This window comes from Doryrhamphus excisus, chromosome 12 (assembly GCF_030265055.1).
Source record: "Doryrhamphus excisus isolate RoL2022-K1 chromosome 12, RoL_Dexc_1.0, whole genome shotgun sequence".
NCBI lineage: Eukaryota > Metazoa > Chordata > Actinopteri > Syngnathiformes > Syngnathidae > Doryrhamphus > Doryrhamphus excisus.
In genome coordinates, this window is record NC_080477.1 from 204,568 (window position 1) to 221,742 (window position 17,175).

The 17,175-nt window shown below is 54.2% G+C and overlaps 2 protein-coding genes across 3 annotated transcripts; both read left to right on the forward strand.

The window, feature by feature from the left end:
* The first annotated feature begins 67 nt into the window (after positions 1-67).
* On the forward strand, positions 68-12,297 carry adamts17 (ADAM metallopeptidase with thrombospondin type 1 motif, 17). Its single transcript, XM_058088683.1, has 23 exons — positions 68-434; positions 542-828; positions 968-1,127; positions 2,841-3,004; positions 3,124-3,207; positions 3,317-3,468; positions 3,970-4,013; positions 5,296-5,401; positions 5,794-5,934; positions 6,642-6,792; positions 6,871-6,972; positions 7,065-7,210; positions 7,309-7,478; positions 7,612-7,739; positions 8,021-8,141; positions 8,510-8,590; positions 9,175-9,332; positions 9,531-9,690; positions 9,840-9,975; positions 10,119-10,323; positions 10,397-10,549; positions 10,729-10,906; positions 10,983-12,297. Exons 1-23 carry the CDS (start codon positions 374-376, stop codon positions 11,126-11,128), a joined length of 3,234 nt encoding a protein of 1,077 aa, XP_057944666.1. The 5' UTR covers positions 68-373; the 3' UTR covers positions 11,129-12,297.
* A 722-nt stretch (positions 12,298-13,019) lies between these two features.
* Positions 13,020-16,598, forward strand: minar1 (membrane integral NOTCH2 associated receptor 1). 2 transcript variants are annotated; one of them, XR_009132214.1, is made up of 5 exons: positions 13,020-13,896; positions 13,987-15,180; positions 15,507-15,704; positions 15,875-16,206; positions 16,295-16,598. XR_009132214.1 is itself a non-coding variant. In XM_058088684.1 (4 exons), the coding sequence occupies exons 1-4, from the start codon at positions 13,246-13,248 to the stop codon at positions 16,064-16,066; spliced, it is 2,235 nt and encodes a 744-aa protein (XP_057944667.1). In that variant the 5' UTR covers positions 13,020-13,245; the 3' UTR covers positions 16,067-16,597. The 2 variants fall into 2 exon arrangements, 1 of the variants encoding a protein (XP_057944667.1); XM_058088684.1 differs by having other exon boundaries at positions 15,875-16,597.
* The last annotated feature ends 577 nt before the right edge of the window (positions 16,599-17,175 follow it).

Sequence of the window (17,175 nt, forward strand, 5' to 3'; positions counted from 1 at the left end):
ATGAGCTAGTAAACAAAGATTTGAAATATTAAATTGTTTAAATGTACTAAAAAAAAATCAATTGTTAGTTCTTCAGATTTAAAGCCACTTTTAGCTCCACTTGAGACCACGTGTAAGGTTTCACCCCCACCCGGTGATTGACAGCTACGCCGTCTAATGAGAGGCGGAATTCTCCACTGGTCAATGTTGCAGTGGACCAATCAGAAGCCGGAAGAGGTGGAGCTGGCCCACGTGGGCGTGTCTTCAGCAGCTCGAGCCACTTTAGAAAAGTTTTGGAAAAGTGTGGCGGTGATTCCCCACCAAAGCTCCTCGTCCTGGTCCCAGTCCCGGTCCCGGTCTCGGTTCCGGCCTTGGTCCGGTTCCTAGGTTCGTCATGCAGAATCGCCATGTCGTGCGCCTTCTGCTCCTCGCGCTGCTCCTCGTCGAAGTCGCCGGTAAGAACCGAACAAACGTTCGTGTTCCGATCAAAGTTCTTCAGAACCGCCGAGTGCGCGTTCACGTCCACGTTTAGCGGCGTGATAGACGTGTCTTTCATTCCTAGCCCAGTCTGACGTGGACGCGGATGAGGTGGTTCCGATGCTGCTGCCCCTCCACCAACCTGCTGACCCGGACCACCTGATGGTGTCGCTGCCAGCGTTCGGAAGGGAACTCCGGCTGAACGTGACCCGGGACGGCGGCCTGGTGTCGGCCCCCCTGCTGGTGGAGGACAGGCGAGGGGGGCGGAGTCCGGCGCTCAGCCGACTGGACCGGGACCAGCTCTGCCTTTACTCCGGTTCCGTGCAAGACCACCCTGAATCTCTGGTGTCACTCAGCACCTGTGGAGGCCTGGTAAACCTTTATCTTCCTCTTCCGCCGGTCTCGGTTCCTCATGTTGAGTGTCTCAACATTTCCTGAGTGTTCCTCAAGGCATCACACAGCATAGCACGCCGATGCATTCAATGACCCTCCTTGTGCGTGTGTGTTTCAGACAGGTCTGATCCACATGGGGGAGGACGTTCTCTTCATCCGTCCTCTGGGGGTCCGTAAGGGTCCATCGGAGTCTTTCTCGGGTCTCAAACACCAGCTGATGCGACGGCGCCGCTCGGCCCAGGATGCTCAGAGGTCCGAACGCTGCGGCACAGCCCCGGGTGAGTGACGGCGTGAGGTCACGTGATGTACAGGCGGTGCAAGAAGAAGATCATAGCACTTCCGTCGCATGTTGTCAGGATTGCAAAAGATGGAAAACGTTTATGTCGCCAACTTGTGGTCTGGCAGGCTCATTGCACCGGTACGTGGTCCATGACGCTGCGTCGTACCGGTGTTGATGTTTGGGAGTCATGTGGTCCGCCTGGACCAGCATCGCCACTAAATGACACCTACTTCCTGTACACTTTATTCTCCATGTTATTCCACCATTTGCAAGCCATTCACAGACGTCTCAGTGGCTCTTTTAGCTAGCTCGTTAGCTCGCCGCCAAAGGCAAGCGGTCCACGTCTGACTTGGATCGGAACATCATCCTGTCTTCCACTCCAGACGCTTTTTCATCCCGATGCAAGTGGACTGTAATAACTCCCCAGTGATGATAATTGTGGATATGCGGCAACATGATGATGCAATCTCAACTTTGGCTAATGACAGTGACCCCTGGAGGTGGTCTGGTGGTCTCGTGCGCTGGCAAGTGTGCACGTTTACGTCGGCGCTGTTGCAGCAGATGTTAGCGTTTACTTTCTTAAACATGTCAAAGTGCTGTGTGATCTTAATAGAGAAGACACACAGACACACACAGACACACAGCGTGTGTGTGTCTGTGTGTGTCTGTGTGTGTCTGTGTGCACGCTCATTAAGTGGAGCAGCTTGACCCCTTCCAAGTTACATAACCACACACACACACACACACACACATCTCAGCATCTGACCCACTTGTGAACATGTGGAAAGCATTAGCGTGTGTGTGTGTGTGTGTGTGTGTGTGTAGGTTGTGTTCCTCTGTGGCTGTGTTCAAAAGTGAACAGGATTTTTGTTTTGACCTTTAACCTCCTGAGCTGATGCTCAGATGGACTTAAAGAGACAGTACGTGAGCGTCGGCTCATTCTAAAGGAGTCTACATTTGTCTGGCGGTTAAGCAAACGTAAAGAGCGATGTGCTGCATGATCCACAGTTAGCATGCCGCGCGATCCACAGTTAGCATGCCGCGCGATCCACAGTTAGCATGCCGCGCGATCCACAGTTAGCATGCCGCGCGATCCACAGTTAGCATGCCGCGCGATCCACAGTTAGCATGCTGCCCCCTCCTGCTTTGGAGTGGAACTTCTTACTCACCTTTGATTCGTTTATGCTAGCCGTTTAGCATCGAAACTACGCCATAGCAAGCGAGGCTTTGACGTCCGTAGCATAAGTTAGCAACAAATAATCCAGTTTAGATGCTGCATGTTCATTTATTTTTTTTATCGGGAAAGGTGGGCGGAGCTGTTGGGAAGTAGGCGGGCCTTTTGCTAGCATAGGAGGCGAGCAGGAGTATCGGCAAGTAGCAGAGAGGAAGAGAAAGTGTCTTTTGTTGTCTTTTCTTTGGGCTGTTAGTGTTGGCCGGCGTGCTGCGAGCTTGACTTCCTGAGTAGGAACGGCGTCGTCAGACTCGGAGGGAAGTGGGTCACGCCGCTAAGAGGCTTCTGGAACAACTGAGCTCTTTAGGAACACGGCGGAGGATATTGGACACCTCATTAGCATATTCGTCACGCACCTGACAGCCCGGCGCTCCTAATGCAGTGGCCACATTTGATGAGCGTCGGTCGCTGTCGGCCATCTTGGCATGCGCTCTGCTTGATGCACGGCCACAGCTGAGGAGGTCATGTGTGGTTTTGCAGGGAAGAGGAGGTCAAAGGGTGGCCAGGAAGGTCGTGGGAAGAGGAACATCATCAGGCTGCAGGAAGCGTACACCGTAGAGACGCTGGTGGTGGCCGACGCCGACATGGTCCGCTACCACGGCGCCGAGGCCGCCCAGAGGTTCCTGTTGACCGTCATGAACATGGTGAGGGTGGCAGCCGGTGGGTGAGGGTGGCAGCCGGTGGGTGAGGGTGGCAGCCGGTGGCAGCCGGTGACCCGACGCGACCGTGACGCCCACATGAGCTGTATCTGCGCTGTGGTCAGGTGTACAACATGTTCCAGCACCAGAGTCTGGGTGTCAGGATCAACATCCGGGTCACCAAGCTCGTTCTGCTTCACAGCCGCCCCGTGAGTCTCACCTCTGACCTTCTGAGCAGATGGTGTTTAAAAGTAAATGTGGAATAACCATCAGAAGCTTCCTTCCTAATGAGCCGTCTGTGCCCCCCCCCCTCCCCAGGAGAAGCTGAAGGTGGGCCACCATGGAGAGCGTTCCCTGGAGAGCTTCTGCCACTGGCAGCATCAGGAGTTTGGAGGTCCACGCTACCTGGGAACCAACCACCTTCCGGCTGATGACGTCCCCCCTGTGGACACGGCAGTGCTGGTCACCAGGTGGGTTGTCCCGGCACGTTCACATGCAGATGGTGTGTGTGTGTGTGTGTGTGTGTGTGTGTGTGTGTGTGTGTGTGTGTGTGTGTGTGTGTGTGTGTGTGTGTGTGTGTGTGTGTGTGTGTGTGTGTGCGCGTGTGCAGCAGGATGACTGTTGTCACACGTCAGTGAGAACTCCTCTTCCTCCTCTGATGTTCTCGCCAGCTTCACACAACACCACCTCGTTGGTCACATGGTCACTCATGAATATTCGCTGTTGGGAGCTCCGTCCTGCGGCCCCGACCTCCATGTTTGTTGACACTTGGATAATCATGTCTGTTCCAGGGTTAAACTGTGGCCACCATGAAAGCTTTAGAAAGTGTTTCTCGTCACATTTAACGACCGTAAAACGAAGCCGGGCGCTCCAACTAACTATTATTTTCTTAGTTGTGTGTGAGAATCTTGTTTTGCTCAAAGGCAGCAATAACAGGTCAGCTTTCATCTGGTGTTGGTGTTGTGTTTCAGGACAGACTTCTGCGTCCACAAGGAGGAGCCGTGCGACACTGTGGGTACGTCCATTTCCTGTCATCATCCCCATCACCTCGATCAGAGGTCATTTATTGATTCTTGGTGGTTGTTGTGTCTGAGGAGAGACAGGGAAGAACATTCCAGAACCTTCCAACCGGACTTCTTGGCCGGGATATTCTGGCTTTGGCTTTCAGAACCGCCTGGCGTGGACAAGTGTGGAATGTGTGTGTTGGCCCAAATGATCCACAAAGGTCTGTGTTTGTCCATGCAGGATTTTAGGATGTGTACATTCCTCCATGCGCCGTGCGTAAGAAAGACCAGGAATGTCTGACGGGACATGGCACCAATTAGCGGGAACGGAGCCGCACTCGGGCTGGGACAGCTGGACAACATTTGGCCTCTGCTGTCCTGCTTTTTAGCACGTTTGGCGCTTATTTGTCTCAAAGGTTGTGAAGGACTTGATGGCTCCTCCGCTCTTTTGGAACACGCAACATTCCCTTTTAGGACGTGCTGGGAGATGGGAAAGGTCCTCACAGAATGAGCGTTTTTTCCCAGCTGCCGTATTTAAACATCCAAAAAGATTCCCAACATGTCAACAAACAGCAAGACAAACAAGTCGCCGCTACTGGATTTTTTTTCTTTGGAAAAAAAATCAATTCCTCACGAGTCGTCTTTGAACGAAGCCCAGTAAAAGTGGAGGACGTTCCCCTTTTTGGAACACCAGGAAGCAAATTGCAAGACTCATTTCTACTCTGATTTTCACCTCAGTGGGCGACTTTGTCCTCGGACTCCATAAGCATAAACGTCTAAGGCGGGCAGCGGGATGCCATCATGGACCTGGACTGGACACGCCTTCACGCTAGCTGGGTCATTAGCTCTAGCTTACAGCAGCGCTAAACTACTTGGACAGACAGAATCCTTTGGACAAAGGCAGCAGCTATGTAGCACACGCACACACACACACACACACACGCGCACACACGCACGCACGCACACACACACGCACGCACGCACGCACACACACACACACACAAAGTGTGGATGATGTCATGTCAGTTGTGTGCGTGTAACGTGTTAATCCCGCAGCACAATGACAGCACATACACTCTGTGTGCATAACAGTAAAGTGTGAAAGCATGTGTGAGACCCCCCCCCCCCCCCCCCAACACCACGTGTTGTGTTGTGATCCAAAAACAAGACTTGTTTCGCCTTGGAGACATGATGACCTCATCGGCATCATCTACAACGTTCATCTCCAGCAAGCCTCCTAATGTTGTCTTCTAACGTGTGCCATCACCTGACTCACCTGAACGTGTGTGGCAGGTATCGCCTACCTGGGCGGAGCTTGCAGCGCCAAGAGGAAGTGTGTGTTGGCCGAGGACAACGGACTCAACCTGGCCTTCACCATCGCTCACGAGCTGGGACACAAGTCAGTCCGCCTTTGGATTGTTTTCTGTGTGTGTGTGCGCGTGTGTGTGTGTGTGCGTGTGTGTGTGTGCGTGTGTGTGTGTGTGTGTGCGTGCGTGTGTGTGTGTTACATAAGAGCTACATTTGCTAAACACACGTCAGGCGTGTGTAAGAAGCCAGAGTAATGACATCATCATTAAGCTCCAACAATGATGACATCATTATCTGGCAGCCAGCAAAATGGCAACCAAGCGTTACGTGCTGACAGGTCACATGACTTATGTTGGGCTCAGGGCTCACTCTGACATCGTTTGACATCCATCGTTAGTTGTTTTTAGTTTAGAATGCGTGTGTGCGGTTGAGTGCGTGCCTTCGCTGTGGCTCCGCCCCTCACTAATGGCGCATGCTCTCCAGCATGGGGATGAGCCACGATGATGACCACGCCCCTTGCACCGGCCACGCCTACATCATGTCTGGCGAATGGGTGAAGGGGAGGAACCCCAGCGACCTCTCGTGGTCGTCCTGCAGCCGCGATGACCTGGAGACCTTCCTCAGGTGACGTTAGCATTAGCGTTAGCGTAGCTCATTTGCATGTTGACATGGTCGTCTCAGACTCATTTGCATATTAACACACAGTCTCTGACTCAGACGTGAACGCTGCTGTCGTCACTCATTTACATACTGATGCAGCTTTTGCTAACTCATTTGCATATTAGCAATACTCATTTACATATCGATGCAGCCGTCTAACTCATTTACATAGAAACACTGCTGTCTGAAACATACATAACTAACTTAATTGACATATTAACGCGCTATTATGCTAACACGCTATTATGCTAACGTGCTATCGATCATGCCGTCTATCTCATTTACATATTAACGCTGCAACTAGTTTATACAGTACAAACGCTAACTCGCTGACACTGTAGAAGTCATTAGCATATTAGCATATTAGCATATTAGCATGTTTTCATATTACCACTAACTCATTGGCTTATCAACACGGTGTTAATTAATTGACATATTAACACTATTGTCTTTAGCGCATTGAGCTATGAATGCAGGCGCTCCTCTGCAGTCACAGCAGCAACACTTGGACTAAACTGCAGAAAGTACCTTGCATGGATTGGTGTACTACCGCCGTTGTACTGTGGGAAGTCCCATAATAATCAATAAGTGTGCCGGTTCCACTGGTACCACATCACATGACCAGGTCCATGTTCCGGTCCATGTTGATCAATAGCATGTGATGTCATCAGGTCCAAATCTAGCGCATGTCTGCTGCACACGGACCCCAGGGGGCGCTACCAGGTCCGCCTGCCCCCCAAGCTTCCCGGGATGCACTACAGTGTGGACGAACAGTGCCAGATCCTCTTTGGAACCAACGCCACCTTCTGCTCCGACATGGAGGTACCGCTCGCCCTGTCCTCGCCTCTTCGCCTCATGTGGTCCGGTGGTCGTCATGGCGACACGTGACTTGTTTTCCAGCATCTGATGTGCGCTGGCCTGTGGTGTCTGGTGGAGGGGGACACGTCCTGTAAGACTAAACTGGACCCTCCCTTGGACGGAACTGAGTGTGGACCTGACAAGGTGTCCTGTGCACCCTGGGGAGCGTCTATGGTGACGAGCGGCCTGATGACCGTGTGTGTGTGTGTGTGCGCGCATGTGTGTGTGTGTGTCAGTGGTGCAGGGCGGGGGAGTGTGTGAGTAAGACCCCCATCCCTCAGCACGTGGATGGCGACTGGAGTCCATGGAGCCAGTGGAGCATGTGCAGTCGGACCTGTGCTACCGGAGTCCGCTTCAGACAGAGGAAGTGTGACAACCCTCCGTATGTCCCGCCTTTGTGTGCACGTGTGTCATACGTGAAGCACTGCTGGGCTTTCATTGGTCAAGCCGATGTGTGTGTGTGTGTGTGCGTGTGTGCAGGCCGGGTCCAGGAGGTCAGCCGTGTCAGAAGGCCAGCGTGGAGCACAAAGCCTGTGAGGGTCCTCCCTGCCCCAAGGGGGCACCGAGCTTCAGAGACCTGCAGTGTTTGTCGTATGACCGCCATGCTAGCAAAAAGAAGAGCGCCATGCTGACGGCCATCATCAACGATGGTGACATGCACACTCACGTGGACGCCAAGCCCCGTGACGTCCTGCAGTTGAGTTTACGTGTGTGTGTGTGTGTGTGTGTGTGTGTGTGTTTGTGCGTGTGCATGTGCATGTGTGTGTGTGTGTGTGCGTGCAGAGAAGCCGTGCATGTTGTTCTGCAGTCCAGTGGGCCGGGATGTTCCCATTCTGATGAGCGACAGAGTGATGGACGGGACGGCGTGCGGACCCTACGAGGCCGACCTGTGTGTCAATGGCAGGTGTCAGGTAAGAAGAAGATGGTGTGAGGAACATCACACCTGGTGTCAATCAGTTGACCAACATTTCAATTTCTTTGATGATTTGAAACGTTTCAGCGTGACAAGCATGCAAAAGACAGAAATGAGAAGGGGGGGGGGGGGTCCCATATTGCCATCTTTAGTGGGAAGGTCATCGCCGTAGCCAACGCCATCCAACGCCTCCATTGGAACTAGCTAGTGAGAGTTGGAAGTCTGTGGTGACAGGAAGTACCAGATGTACGTAACTAAGTAAGAGTTGTCTTGCGGTAGAAAATCGGCTGTGACGGCATCATCGGGTCTTTGGCCAAAGAGGACCGCTGCGGCGTTTGTAACGGCGATGGACGCTCGTGCACCATCGTGAGAGGAGACTTCAACCATACACAAGGAATGGGTGTGTTGTGCACGTCGTGTGTGTGTGTGTGTGTGTGTGTGTGCGTGTGTGTACTTGGCAATGAAGTCATGTTCATAATCTTTCCACATTTAATGAACTCTTAATAAGTTGTCTTTAATGCATGTGCTCACTTCCTTTTTCATGATAAAGATTTCATATCCTCATTTCATTTTTATTAACTTTTCATATCCTCATTTCATTTTTATTAACTTTTCATATCCTCATGTCATAATGACAAAAATTCCTATCATTTGACAGTGAAAAATGAATAATTAGACACAATGAAGAATGTTACTTATTAAACTTAATGTGTGTGTGTGTGTGTGTGTGTGTGCGTGCGTGTGCGTGTGCATGTGCGTGCGTGTCAGGCTACGTGGAGGCGGTGATTATACCTGCTGGAGCACGAAGGATCAAAGTTGTGGAGGACAAACCTTCCCACAGCTTTCTGGGTAATTCTTTTGTCTTCTTGTATGAAACTTTATCGTTCTTAGAGCTGTTACACAAGCACTTCACTTCTTTTTACACTTGTGTGTGACCGTTAATGGTAATGGTTTAATTTCATTAGAACATGCATCAGATTCCAATTGAGTGCATCCCATAATCAGTTCCCAGTTCCACATGTCCAAAAGGAGTAGGAAGAAGCAAAGCTTATTAAATCCTACCCCTCCATCTGGTACTTTTACAATCACTAACTCTTACATTTGTTCACTTCCTGCTTTCCTAATATAGTTTTAGTTTCTTTTTAATTAATTACATTTTTTAAATTATTTTATTAATTTTTCATTTTTTTGTCCCGTACGGAAGTACTCAAATTAACAGGAGCAACATCAAGTTAAAAGCCCAAACTGAATACACACCCACCATCCACCGGTAGGAGCACATTAGCATATTAGCATATTAGCACATTAGCACATTAGCGCTCCACATCATCAAAACGTACCTTCATGCAGTATAGTATACCCGATGGTGCGTTCAAGGAGGTCTGCGTTTGCCGTTTATTGCTGAATATTGATGCGCGTGGTGTTGATTTCAGCCCTGAGGGACGCCAGCAAGAAGTCCATCAACAGCGACTGGAAGATTGAACTCCCAGGAGAGTTTGAGCTGGCCGGGACCACCGTGCGCTACGTCAGGAGGGGATTGTGGGAGAAGATGTCCGCCAAGGGACCCACCAACACCCCCCTCCACCTCATGGTAAGCAACATGTGCCTGGTCACGTGACCTGTCTGCTTCTCATGCCTTCTTGTTCATGCATTAGTAAGTCTTCATGTATGTCTCGTGACACGCGTCAACACGTGATGCTTTGTTCACGTCCACTCATCACGCTTCTTCACGGCTCCTTTCCTACTTCCTAATTGGGGGTGTGTGTGTGTGTGTGTGTGTGTGAGGCAGGTGCTGCTCTTCCATGACCACAGTTATGGAATTCACTATGAGTACACAGTGTCCCTGAACACATCACAGGATAAGAGCAGTGAGGACAACAAGGAACCAGAACATCTTTACATCTGGACACACAGCAGCTGGAACGCCTGTACAGTGCACTGTGGAGGAGGTGACCCCAAACCCCCCCCCCCTCCCCCCTTTTTAACCAGTCCACACCCTCTTCAGAACTTTACTGCAGCACTGGGTGGGATGGTGCTGTTGTCATGACCCCCTGATGGGGCCCTCTGGTGGTCGTTGTGTTGTGCTGCGTGTGTTTAGGGGAGAGGAGGACGGTGGTGTCCTGCATGAGGATGGCTAACAAGTCCATGGAGGTGGTCAATGATTCCTACTGTCAGCCTGAGAACCGACCTCCGCCTCAAGTCAGAACCTGCAACTCTCAGCCCTGCCAGTACAGGTGACGCGCACACACACACGCACACACACACACACACGCGCACACACACACACAAACACACACGCACGCACAACTGCAGCACGTTTTTAGGCAAAATCCTCCATCTCCAAATTGGCACCAAACGTCAAAGAGTCTCTCTTCAGGTGGGTGGCGGGTGAGTGGGGGTCCTGCTCCGTCACGTGTGGTACGGGCATCCAGCACCGTGAGGTTCTTTGTGTGCACCAGCAGCAGAACGGTTCTCTGACCCGGACCGCCGAGGTCCACTGCCAAGGGGGGCGTCCGCCCCTCCTGCAGGGCTGCGAGGGCCGCCTCTGCCTCAGCGTGTGGGAGGCGTCCGAGTGGTCTCAGGTGGGCGTCCCTCGTGCGATCGACAGCTGGCGCCTGTCCGTCCCGTGTTCACGTGCTCCGTCACTTCCTTCAGTGCTCGTCAGGATGCGGACCGGGCGTACGCACACGCACCGTGACGTGTACCAACCCGAGGGGCCGCTGCGACCCCCTGTCCCAGCCCACCCAGGAGGAGGCCTGTGAGGACCACTCCAAGTGCTACGAGTGGAAGACTGGCGACTGGTCCAAGGTAGGACGACTTCACTTTGACTTTGAAACCAACAGGAATCGGTCATCAGTCCGTCCTTGGGCTGACCTTTGTGAGTGTAGTCATAAGTGCAGCCAGCAGGGGGTGCTGCTGCTACTCAACCAGGACATCACCAGCAGTAGCGTTGTTAGTTGGAAATAAGTCTTCACCTCGCCAACCAGTGCTCGTCCAGCTGTGGGAGGGGCCTGCAGTCCCGGGTGGTCCAGTGTATGCACAAAGTGACGGGTCGCCATGGTAACGAATGCCCCGTGCCGCTGAGGCCGCCCACCTACCGACCGTGTGACCAGGGAGCCTGCAAGCAGAAGATCAACGTCAACACCATCACCTCCCCCCGCCTGGGTGAGTCCGAAGTGGAGGAAGAACTCGTCATGGGAGCTGTGACGCTGACTTCCTGTTTCTCTGCCCCGCCCCCCAGCTGCCCTCACCTACAAGTGCACGGGCGACCAGTGGACGGTTTACTGCCGCGTGATCCGCGAGAAGAACCTGTGCCAAGACATGCGCTGGTACCAACGCTGCTGCCAGACCTGCAGAGACTTTTACGCCAACAAGACCTCCTCCTGACCCGAGCTCCGCCCTCCCCCATCACGGGCCACACCTCTCTTCCTCTGTATTCACTACGGCAAACAGGAAGTGAGCGCCAACGCTTCCCGGCTTTGATGAAGACTTGAAAATGTCCAGTAGATGTTTTGCTGGACACCAAAAAAAGCCAAAGCAGGTGGCGCCGTTGCACACGTTTGAAAGAAGCGTTCATTATCGTTGTTGTACTGTATGCTAGCGCTAACATTTATGTCACCAGTGAAATTAGCTGGACCCGCTCCTCTACCGTCTGAGTGCAGCACGAGGGCATGCCCCGGTCGCCATGGTGACGTGTTAGCACTTATGCTACGTTCACACCGACGCCGAATCGATGGCGGATTAAATCGGCGAGCAAAGCGGTGGCAAAGCGTAACAAAGCTTAATGAAAGCGTAAAGACCGTAATACAGCGTAAGAAAGGTTTGAGCAATTCGGGACATTCGGCAAGGGCGCCAAAAATGTTTTAACTGTTTAAAAATGTGAGGCAATCTGTCACGAATTGCGTAAAGCGGGGAGAGCGTATTGGAGCGTATTGGAGCGTATTGGAGCGTATTGGAGCGTGTTAGAGCGTATTGGAGCGTGTTGGAGCGTATTGGAGCGTATTGGAGCGTATCCAAGCGTATTAGAGCGTATTAAAGCTTATCCAAGCGTCACAAAGCTTATCAAAGTTTTTCTCAAAGCGTAGGAAAGCTTAACAGAGCTTGGTTCAAAGGTCAATGGATCTGCTGCATCTTTATTATTCTCTGGACAGAGGCGGGATGCAGTCGGGATCTCGACATTTTCCATTGCGTAACAGAGCTTATCAGAGCATAAACATATCTGAGGAGATGGTGAGATTTTTGGAAAAATGACGCCGAATTTGTCGGCGATTCAGAGCGCGACATTCGGCGTCGGTGTGAACGTAGCATTAGCCAACCCAAGCTGTTAAACGTAGCCAGCTGGACAGGAAGCTGGTGGGAACGCCACCCGGTGGGCACATGCTGTCTGGCGAGTATGCACTTTGTTCCTTTTCAAAACAGGAAGTGTGCCAGAATGAAGCTGCACGTCACGTCACACCAGGCGTGCTTCCTAGTACAGCGGCCATCTTGCTTCTCTCTTTGGCACATCCAATGAAAAGGCAGCATGGCCTTTACTAAAGGTCATTTCACTTCGATGGGGTGGGGGTGGGGGTGGGGGTGTGAGGGGCGGGTCACTTTTAGGCGTCATTCACTGTGACGTCACCGCAGTGATGTAAACGTGTGCGTGTGTGTGTTTCAAAGGTGCTATCTCATGTTAGCGTGTTTGTACTGTACTTGTTCGTGTGTACTTCATGGTGCTGATCCAGTAAAGACGGTTCTGTTTACACGCCCGCTCTGTGTTGACGAGTCTGACGGGTCACGTGATGGGGTAGTCACGTGATCACGCCCGTCCTCCTGGGTTCACTTTGCCTGGCTTCAAGGCTTCCGGGCCGCCAGGTGAGGCACAGACCCGTATAGTCACGTGTCCGGTGACGTCATCAGCCGTCGATGCAGTCCGGGGTCAGAGGTCATGATGTCCAGCGGTAGTGACGTCACCACCACAACAACAACCAACAAAGAACAAGCTGCTGTCCCGTGCGGCGAGCTGACGGGACGTAGCGCAGTCCTTCACAATAAGAGCACAGCCGTGCGGCTGTGTGAGCGATGTGCGGACCAAAGATCCCGCCAGCAGACACATTTCCGTCTCTGTAAGCTCTCGCGTGCCGACTGACGTGAAAGTTTACCAAGGAGACGGCAAATGAAAAACGGAAGCGAACGAAAGTTTTCATTACGCTTCGGAGGGATACGCTGACATCGCTCTTATTGTGACAGCCCCGACCGGATGTGGCCAGCGTCGTCTCGGCACGGCGACACTCGGCGCCTGGCGGACAGCTGCGGACCGGCGGGTCCAGTCGAGCCTCATCGGAGCCGGGAGAGCCACAGCATGTGGTCCTCCTGGGGGTTCTTCTCCTAGCCGGTTCCGAGTCAGATACGAGCTCGGAGGCGGACACGCGCGGCACACGTGAACGCGCATGGAGGCAAGAGTGCGGTGAAGTCTTCCTCCCTCCTCTCTCGGCTCGGTTCTTCGGTTCTGCTGAGCATCCACAATGGAGGCCGGCCCAGAACAGTTCCTGAGGCGGATCCTGGAGGACCTGGACGTTCAGCACGCCAACATGTCCGACCAGGAGCTGTGCAAGTCGCTGTGCACGCGCATGGACCTGGTGCACCTTGCCAAACTGCGCGCGCACCTTTACCGCGCGGCCAGTCTGGACCCGGACTTTCCCGCCACGCTCTTCCGGGACAAAATGCGCGGCCCCGCCGGAGACGAGCAGTCCAAGAGGCGCGTGCTCGCGGCGGACATCGTCGCCATGCTCCACCTGATCCACGCGCACGGGGGCGTGGCCGCGCACAGAGTCCAGAGGCACGAGCACGCCGAGGCCAGGCGCGTGCGTCATCACTACGCCCCCCTTGGAGAGCCCCCGCCGGCCCTTGTCAATAATCCCCCCGGCCCGGAAACGCGCCGGACCTTCCTTCCCGCCTCGGAGCCCAACTTCCTGTTGGGGGTGGGCGGGAGGCAGGGCGGGTGGCAGGGCGGGGGCCGAGCGTCCTCTCTGGACAAACTGCACCACCTGCCCCAGTACTCCCCCTCCCCACCCTGCCGCCGCATGCAGGACGGCCCCCCGATGGCACGCACCTGCCTGCAGAAGAGGAACATCTTCAAAGAGGACTTCCACAAAATGGCCTCCTTTGGCCCGCAGGTGCGTTCACGACGCGTCGGGCCGTCGGGGTCCCGCCCAAAGTGTCAAAGTGCTGGCTTTGCGACTTTAACGATGACTTCTCTCCTCCAGGTTATCGCGGCCAAGGATGGCGAGGGGGCGGAGCCATTCCGCCACACGCCCGCCCCCTTCTTCAATCGCAGCTTCGAGGTGGCCTACAGGAAGCCGTACTGCCCGCCCACCCTCAGCCCGGCCCTGCCGGAGAGGCGGCGCGTCAAACACGAGAGTCTGGATGACCTTCAGGCGTCCACGTACTTCGGGCCCACCACCGTGTCTGAGTGCGTGAGTGGCAAGAAGCACAGTGGTCAGGGCAGGAAGCAGGGGGCGTGGCCTGTGAAGAGCTTGAGCCTCAACGTGGAGGAGGGGCCTCATGACCTGGAGAGGTCGTATGCAAGCAAAGCAAACTTCCATCGCAACGCCAGCGTGGTCGGGGCCGACGACACGCGCTTCCAGAGCCCCAAGCGACCGCTGGCGTATCCCAACGACGCCGTGAAGACGAAGGACGGCGCCGTGATGGACAGGGTGGAGTCGGCCAAGAGGAGGCGGGACAAGCAAGTCAACGGTCCGGCGTTTCGCGGCACGGACGGCTCGGCGTGCATCGGGACTCAAACGGAACACGGTGGTCAGAAGAAGGCGCCACGCGCCTTCAAGCACTCGGACGAAGAATCCGAGATTGTCGGCGACGACATCAGCGACATCTTCCGCTTCCTGGATGAGATGAGCGTGTGCGACTCGCTGGGCGTGGTCCAGTCGTCGTGCTACGACAGCGCCGCCTCGCTGAAGTCGGAGGGCGACAGCTCGCCCGAACCAAACACGGTCAAACTGGCGAAGTCGCAGCTGGACCGCCTCCTGCGCTCGCTGGACAACACGGACGACGAGCTCAAGTCCAGCGTGTGCAAGCTCGTGGCGAGGATCGGCGAGATCGAGCGGAAGCTGGAGTCGCTGTCGGGCGTGCGCGGCGAGATCTCGCAGGTTCTGTCCAAACTCAACAAGCTGGACCAGAAGATCCAGGAGCCCGACCCCAGCCCCGCCTCCTCCCCCCCTGACGCCTCACCGCACGTCTTCCGCTGCCACACCCTCAACGACAGCCCGGGCCTGAGGGCGACGGCCCTGAGGAAGAACGCCTTCACCAGGAGGTCATCGCACTCGCTGGACGACGACGGCGAGTCGAAGGTCGTCGATGTGTCGCCGCGAGACTGGCGAACGCTGTCGTACTCCTGCCATCCCGACACCGTGGACAAGGAGCGAGGCTGCCGGGCCAAAGAGGTACGTGTGGTCATGTGACACTCAGGTCAGGGACAGGAAGCAGAAGTAAACAGGATGTGTGCGGGAATGTGGATGGCGGGCGGGGTGTGTGATTGTGGAAGAGCGGCTGGAAGAGCGGCTGGAAGAGCGGCTGGAAGAGCGGCTGGAAGAGCGGCTGGAAGAGCGGCAGGAAGAGCGGCAGGAAGACTCCAAGAAGAAGGCGCCGCCATCTGGAGGTCCAACATGAGCTTCTATTTTTACGTCTGCTAAATCCATGGCTTCTGTTCACGCTCACATGTCCTCGCCACGCCGCCAACATGACGTCACACGCCGCTTCCTGTCTGCAGGTGGACCAATACGACTTCCCCGGGATGCTCCGCCCCCCCAAGGCGGCCAGGGAGTCCTACCTGACCGAACATCACCTGAGGCCGGCGGTCCCAGCCCACGCCAAAGGAAGTCCCCTGTATTCCGGGCCGAGGCTCAGCGGGCCGTCCTGGACCGCCGACGAATACAAACGCAACTCAGGAAACACGTTGGACCTGCAGGTACGTCACATGACGCCCGCTCAGCGGGCCACGCCTTCTGTTGATTGACAGCTGTCCAACGGCCTTCGTTATTGTGACCCAACCGTCGGTGAGCTCATCATGCGGTGCTTTTATTGTGAAAGGCCCTAGCAGGATGCGGAACAAAGATGGTGTCTGTGTGCTTGGCGCAGGCGGAGTCGCTGAACCCGAACAAGCTGGAGTTCTGGATGGAGGACGTGTACACGCCGGGCTACGACTCGCTGCTCAAGCAGCGGGAGGCGGAGTTCCGCAGAGCCAAGGCGTGTAAGATCGGCGCCCTGATCGCCGCCACCTTCAGCGTCATCCTCGTCATCGTGGTCCCCATCTGCGCCATGAAGACGTAGCGTGGCGGGATCAACCACCCGGGGCAGAAACAGGAAGTAGCACAGCTGTCAATCAAAGACAATTAGTTGTAGCTTCTGGACCCTGTCATGAGTCCAGACCGGACCGGACTGGACTTTGGACCACAACAAACCACATGAATGTATGTATCACGTGGTCTGCTCAGAGTCCGCAATGTTCCTTGTCCGCTCGCTAGCCGAATGTGTCCGTCACCTCCAGTGTCTCCACAGAACACCCATAGTCCGTTCTGGATCTGAAGGGACTTGAGACGGATTGAGCGGTCCAGGTTCTGCTGAGGTTCTCGTGATGCTGAATGTCATATTTACCTTCTGGAATGTTCTCTAATAAGAATGACTGGACTTCCTGACGGAATGTTCCACAATAAACTTCCTGTGGTGTCTTTGGGTCGTGTCCCGCAGGTGCTGACATGGTCCGTGTCAGGATGGGTCCGTGGCGAGTTCTAGAAGGTCAAGGAAGGAAATGGTAAAGGTCATTGCTTTTCCAGATGTGGCCTTCACGACCTTTCCAGACGTCATGTGGTTTACGACTCTTGATGGACTTCTCCATTGAGCCGCTAAATGTCAGCGCCGTCACGTCTCAGTAGCTTCTCATGGACACGCGCGTCCCGTGGCCGCCCCAGATGCATGGTGGGACTTTTGACCACGCTTGTTTTTGTTTTGGGTGGCCATCTGGCTCCGCCCACAGGAGACGGCTCGGGCTGTTTGGCTCAGGTTGCAAAACCAGCGGGAACCAGACGAGATGGTCTGACCCATTTGCAGTAGGACAGTCGGCTAGCTGCTAGCATTAGCTTGTGTGCTGCCATGGACTAAAACCGCTGACTTGAAGCAGAATTTATGGCCCACGGCGTCCTCCAGAGACGCCACATGTACGCTCATCAATTATTACTGGGCCCATGTGCAGCACCACGGCACCGGATCCTTCTGTCCTACTTCTGGACCTGCTGTGATGCCTTCAAATACTTTGACCCAATTCAGGGAGTGATAAGTCTCGTCTGGTCCATACAGTATTTCAACCTGACGGTGTAGCTCATATTGAATATAATATACACATATACATAGATATATATATTCATAATATGAAATGCGACACT

Coding starts and splice junctions, on each gene's coding strand:
- adamts17 (XM_058088683.1), top strand. CDS start 374: ATGCAGAATCGCCATGTCGTGCGCCTTCTGCTCCTCGCGCTGCTCCTC. Junction 3,208..3,316: donor TTCTGCTTCACAGCCGCCCC/GTGAGTCTCACC, acceptor CCCCCTCCCCAG/GAGAAGCTGAAGGTGGGCCA. Junction 6,973..7,064: donor CTGAGTGTGGACCTGACAAG/GTGTCCTGTGCA, acceptor TGTGTGTGTCAG/TGGTGCAGGGCGGGGGAGTG.
- minar1 (XM_058088684.1), top strand. CDS start 13,246: ATGGAGGCCGGCCCAGAACAGTTCCTGAGGCGGATCCTGGAGGACCTG. Junction 13,897..13,986: donor TGGCCTCCTTTGGCCCGCAG/GTGCGTTCACGA, acceptor TCTCTCCTCCAG/GTTATCGCGGCCAAGGATGG. Junction 15,705..15,874: donor GAAACACGTTGGACCTGCAG/GTACGTCACATG, acceptor TGCTTGGCGCAG/GCGGAGTCGCTGAACCCGAA.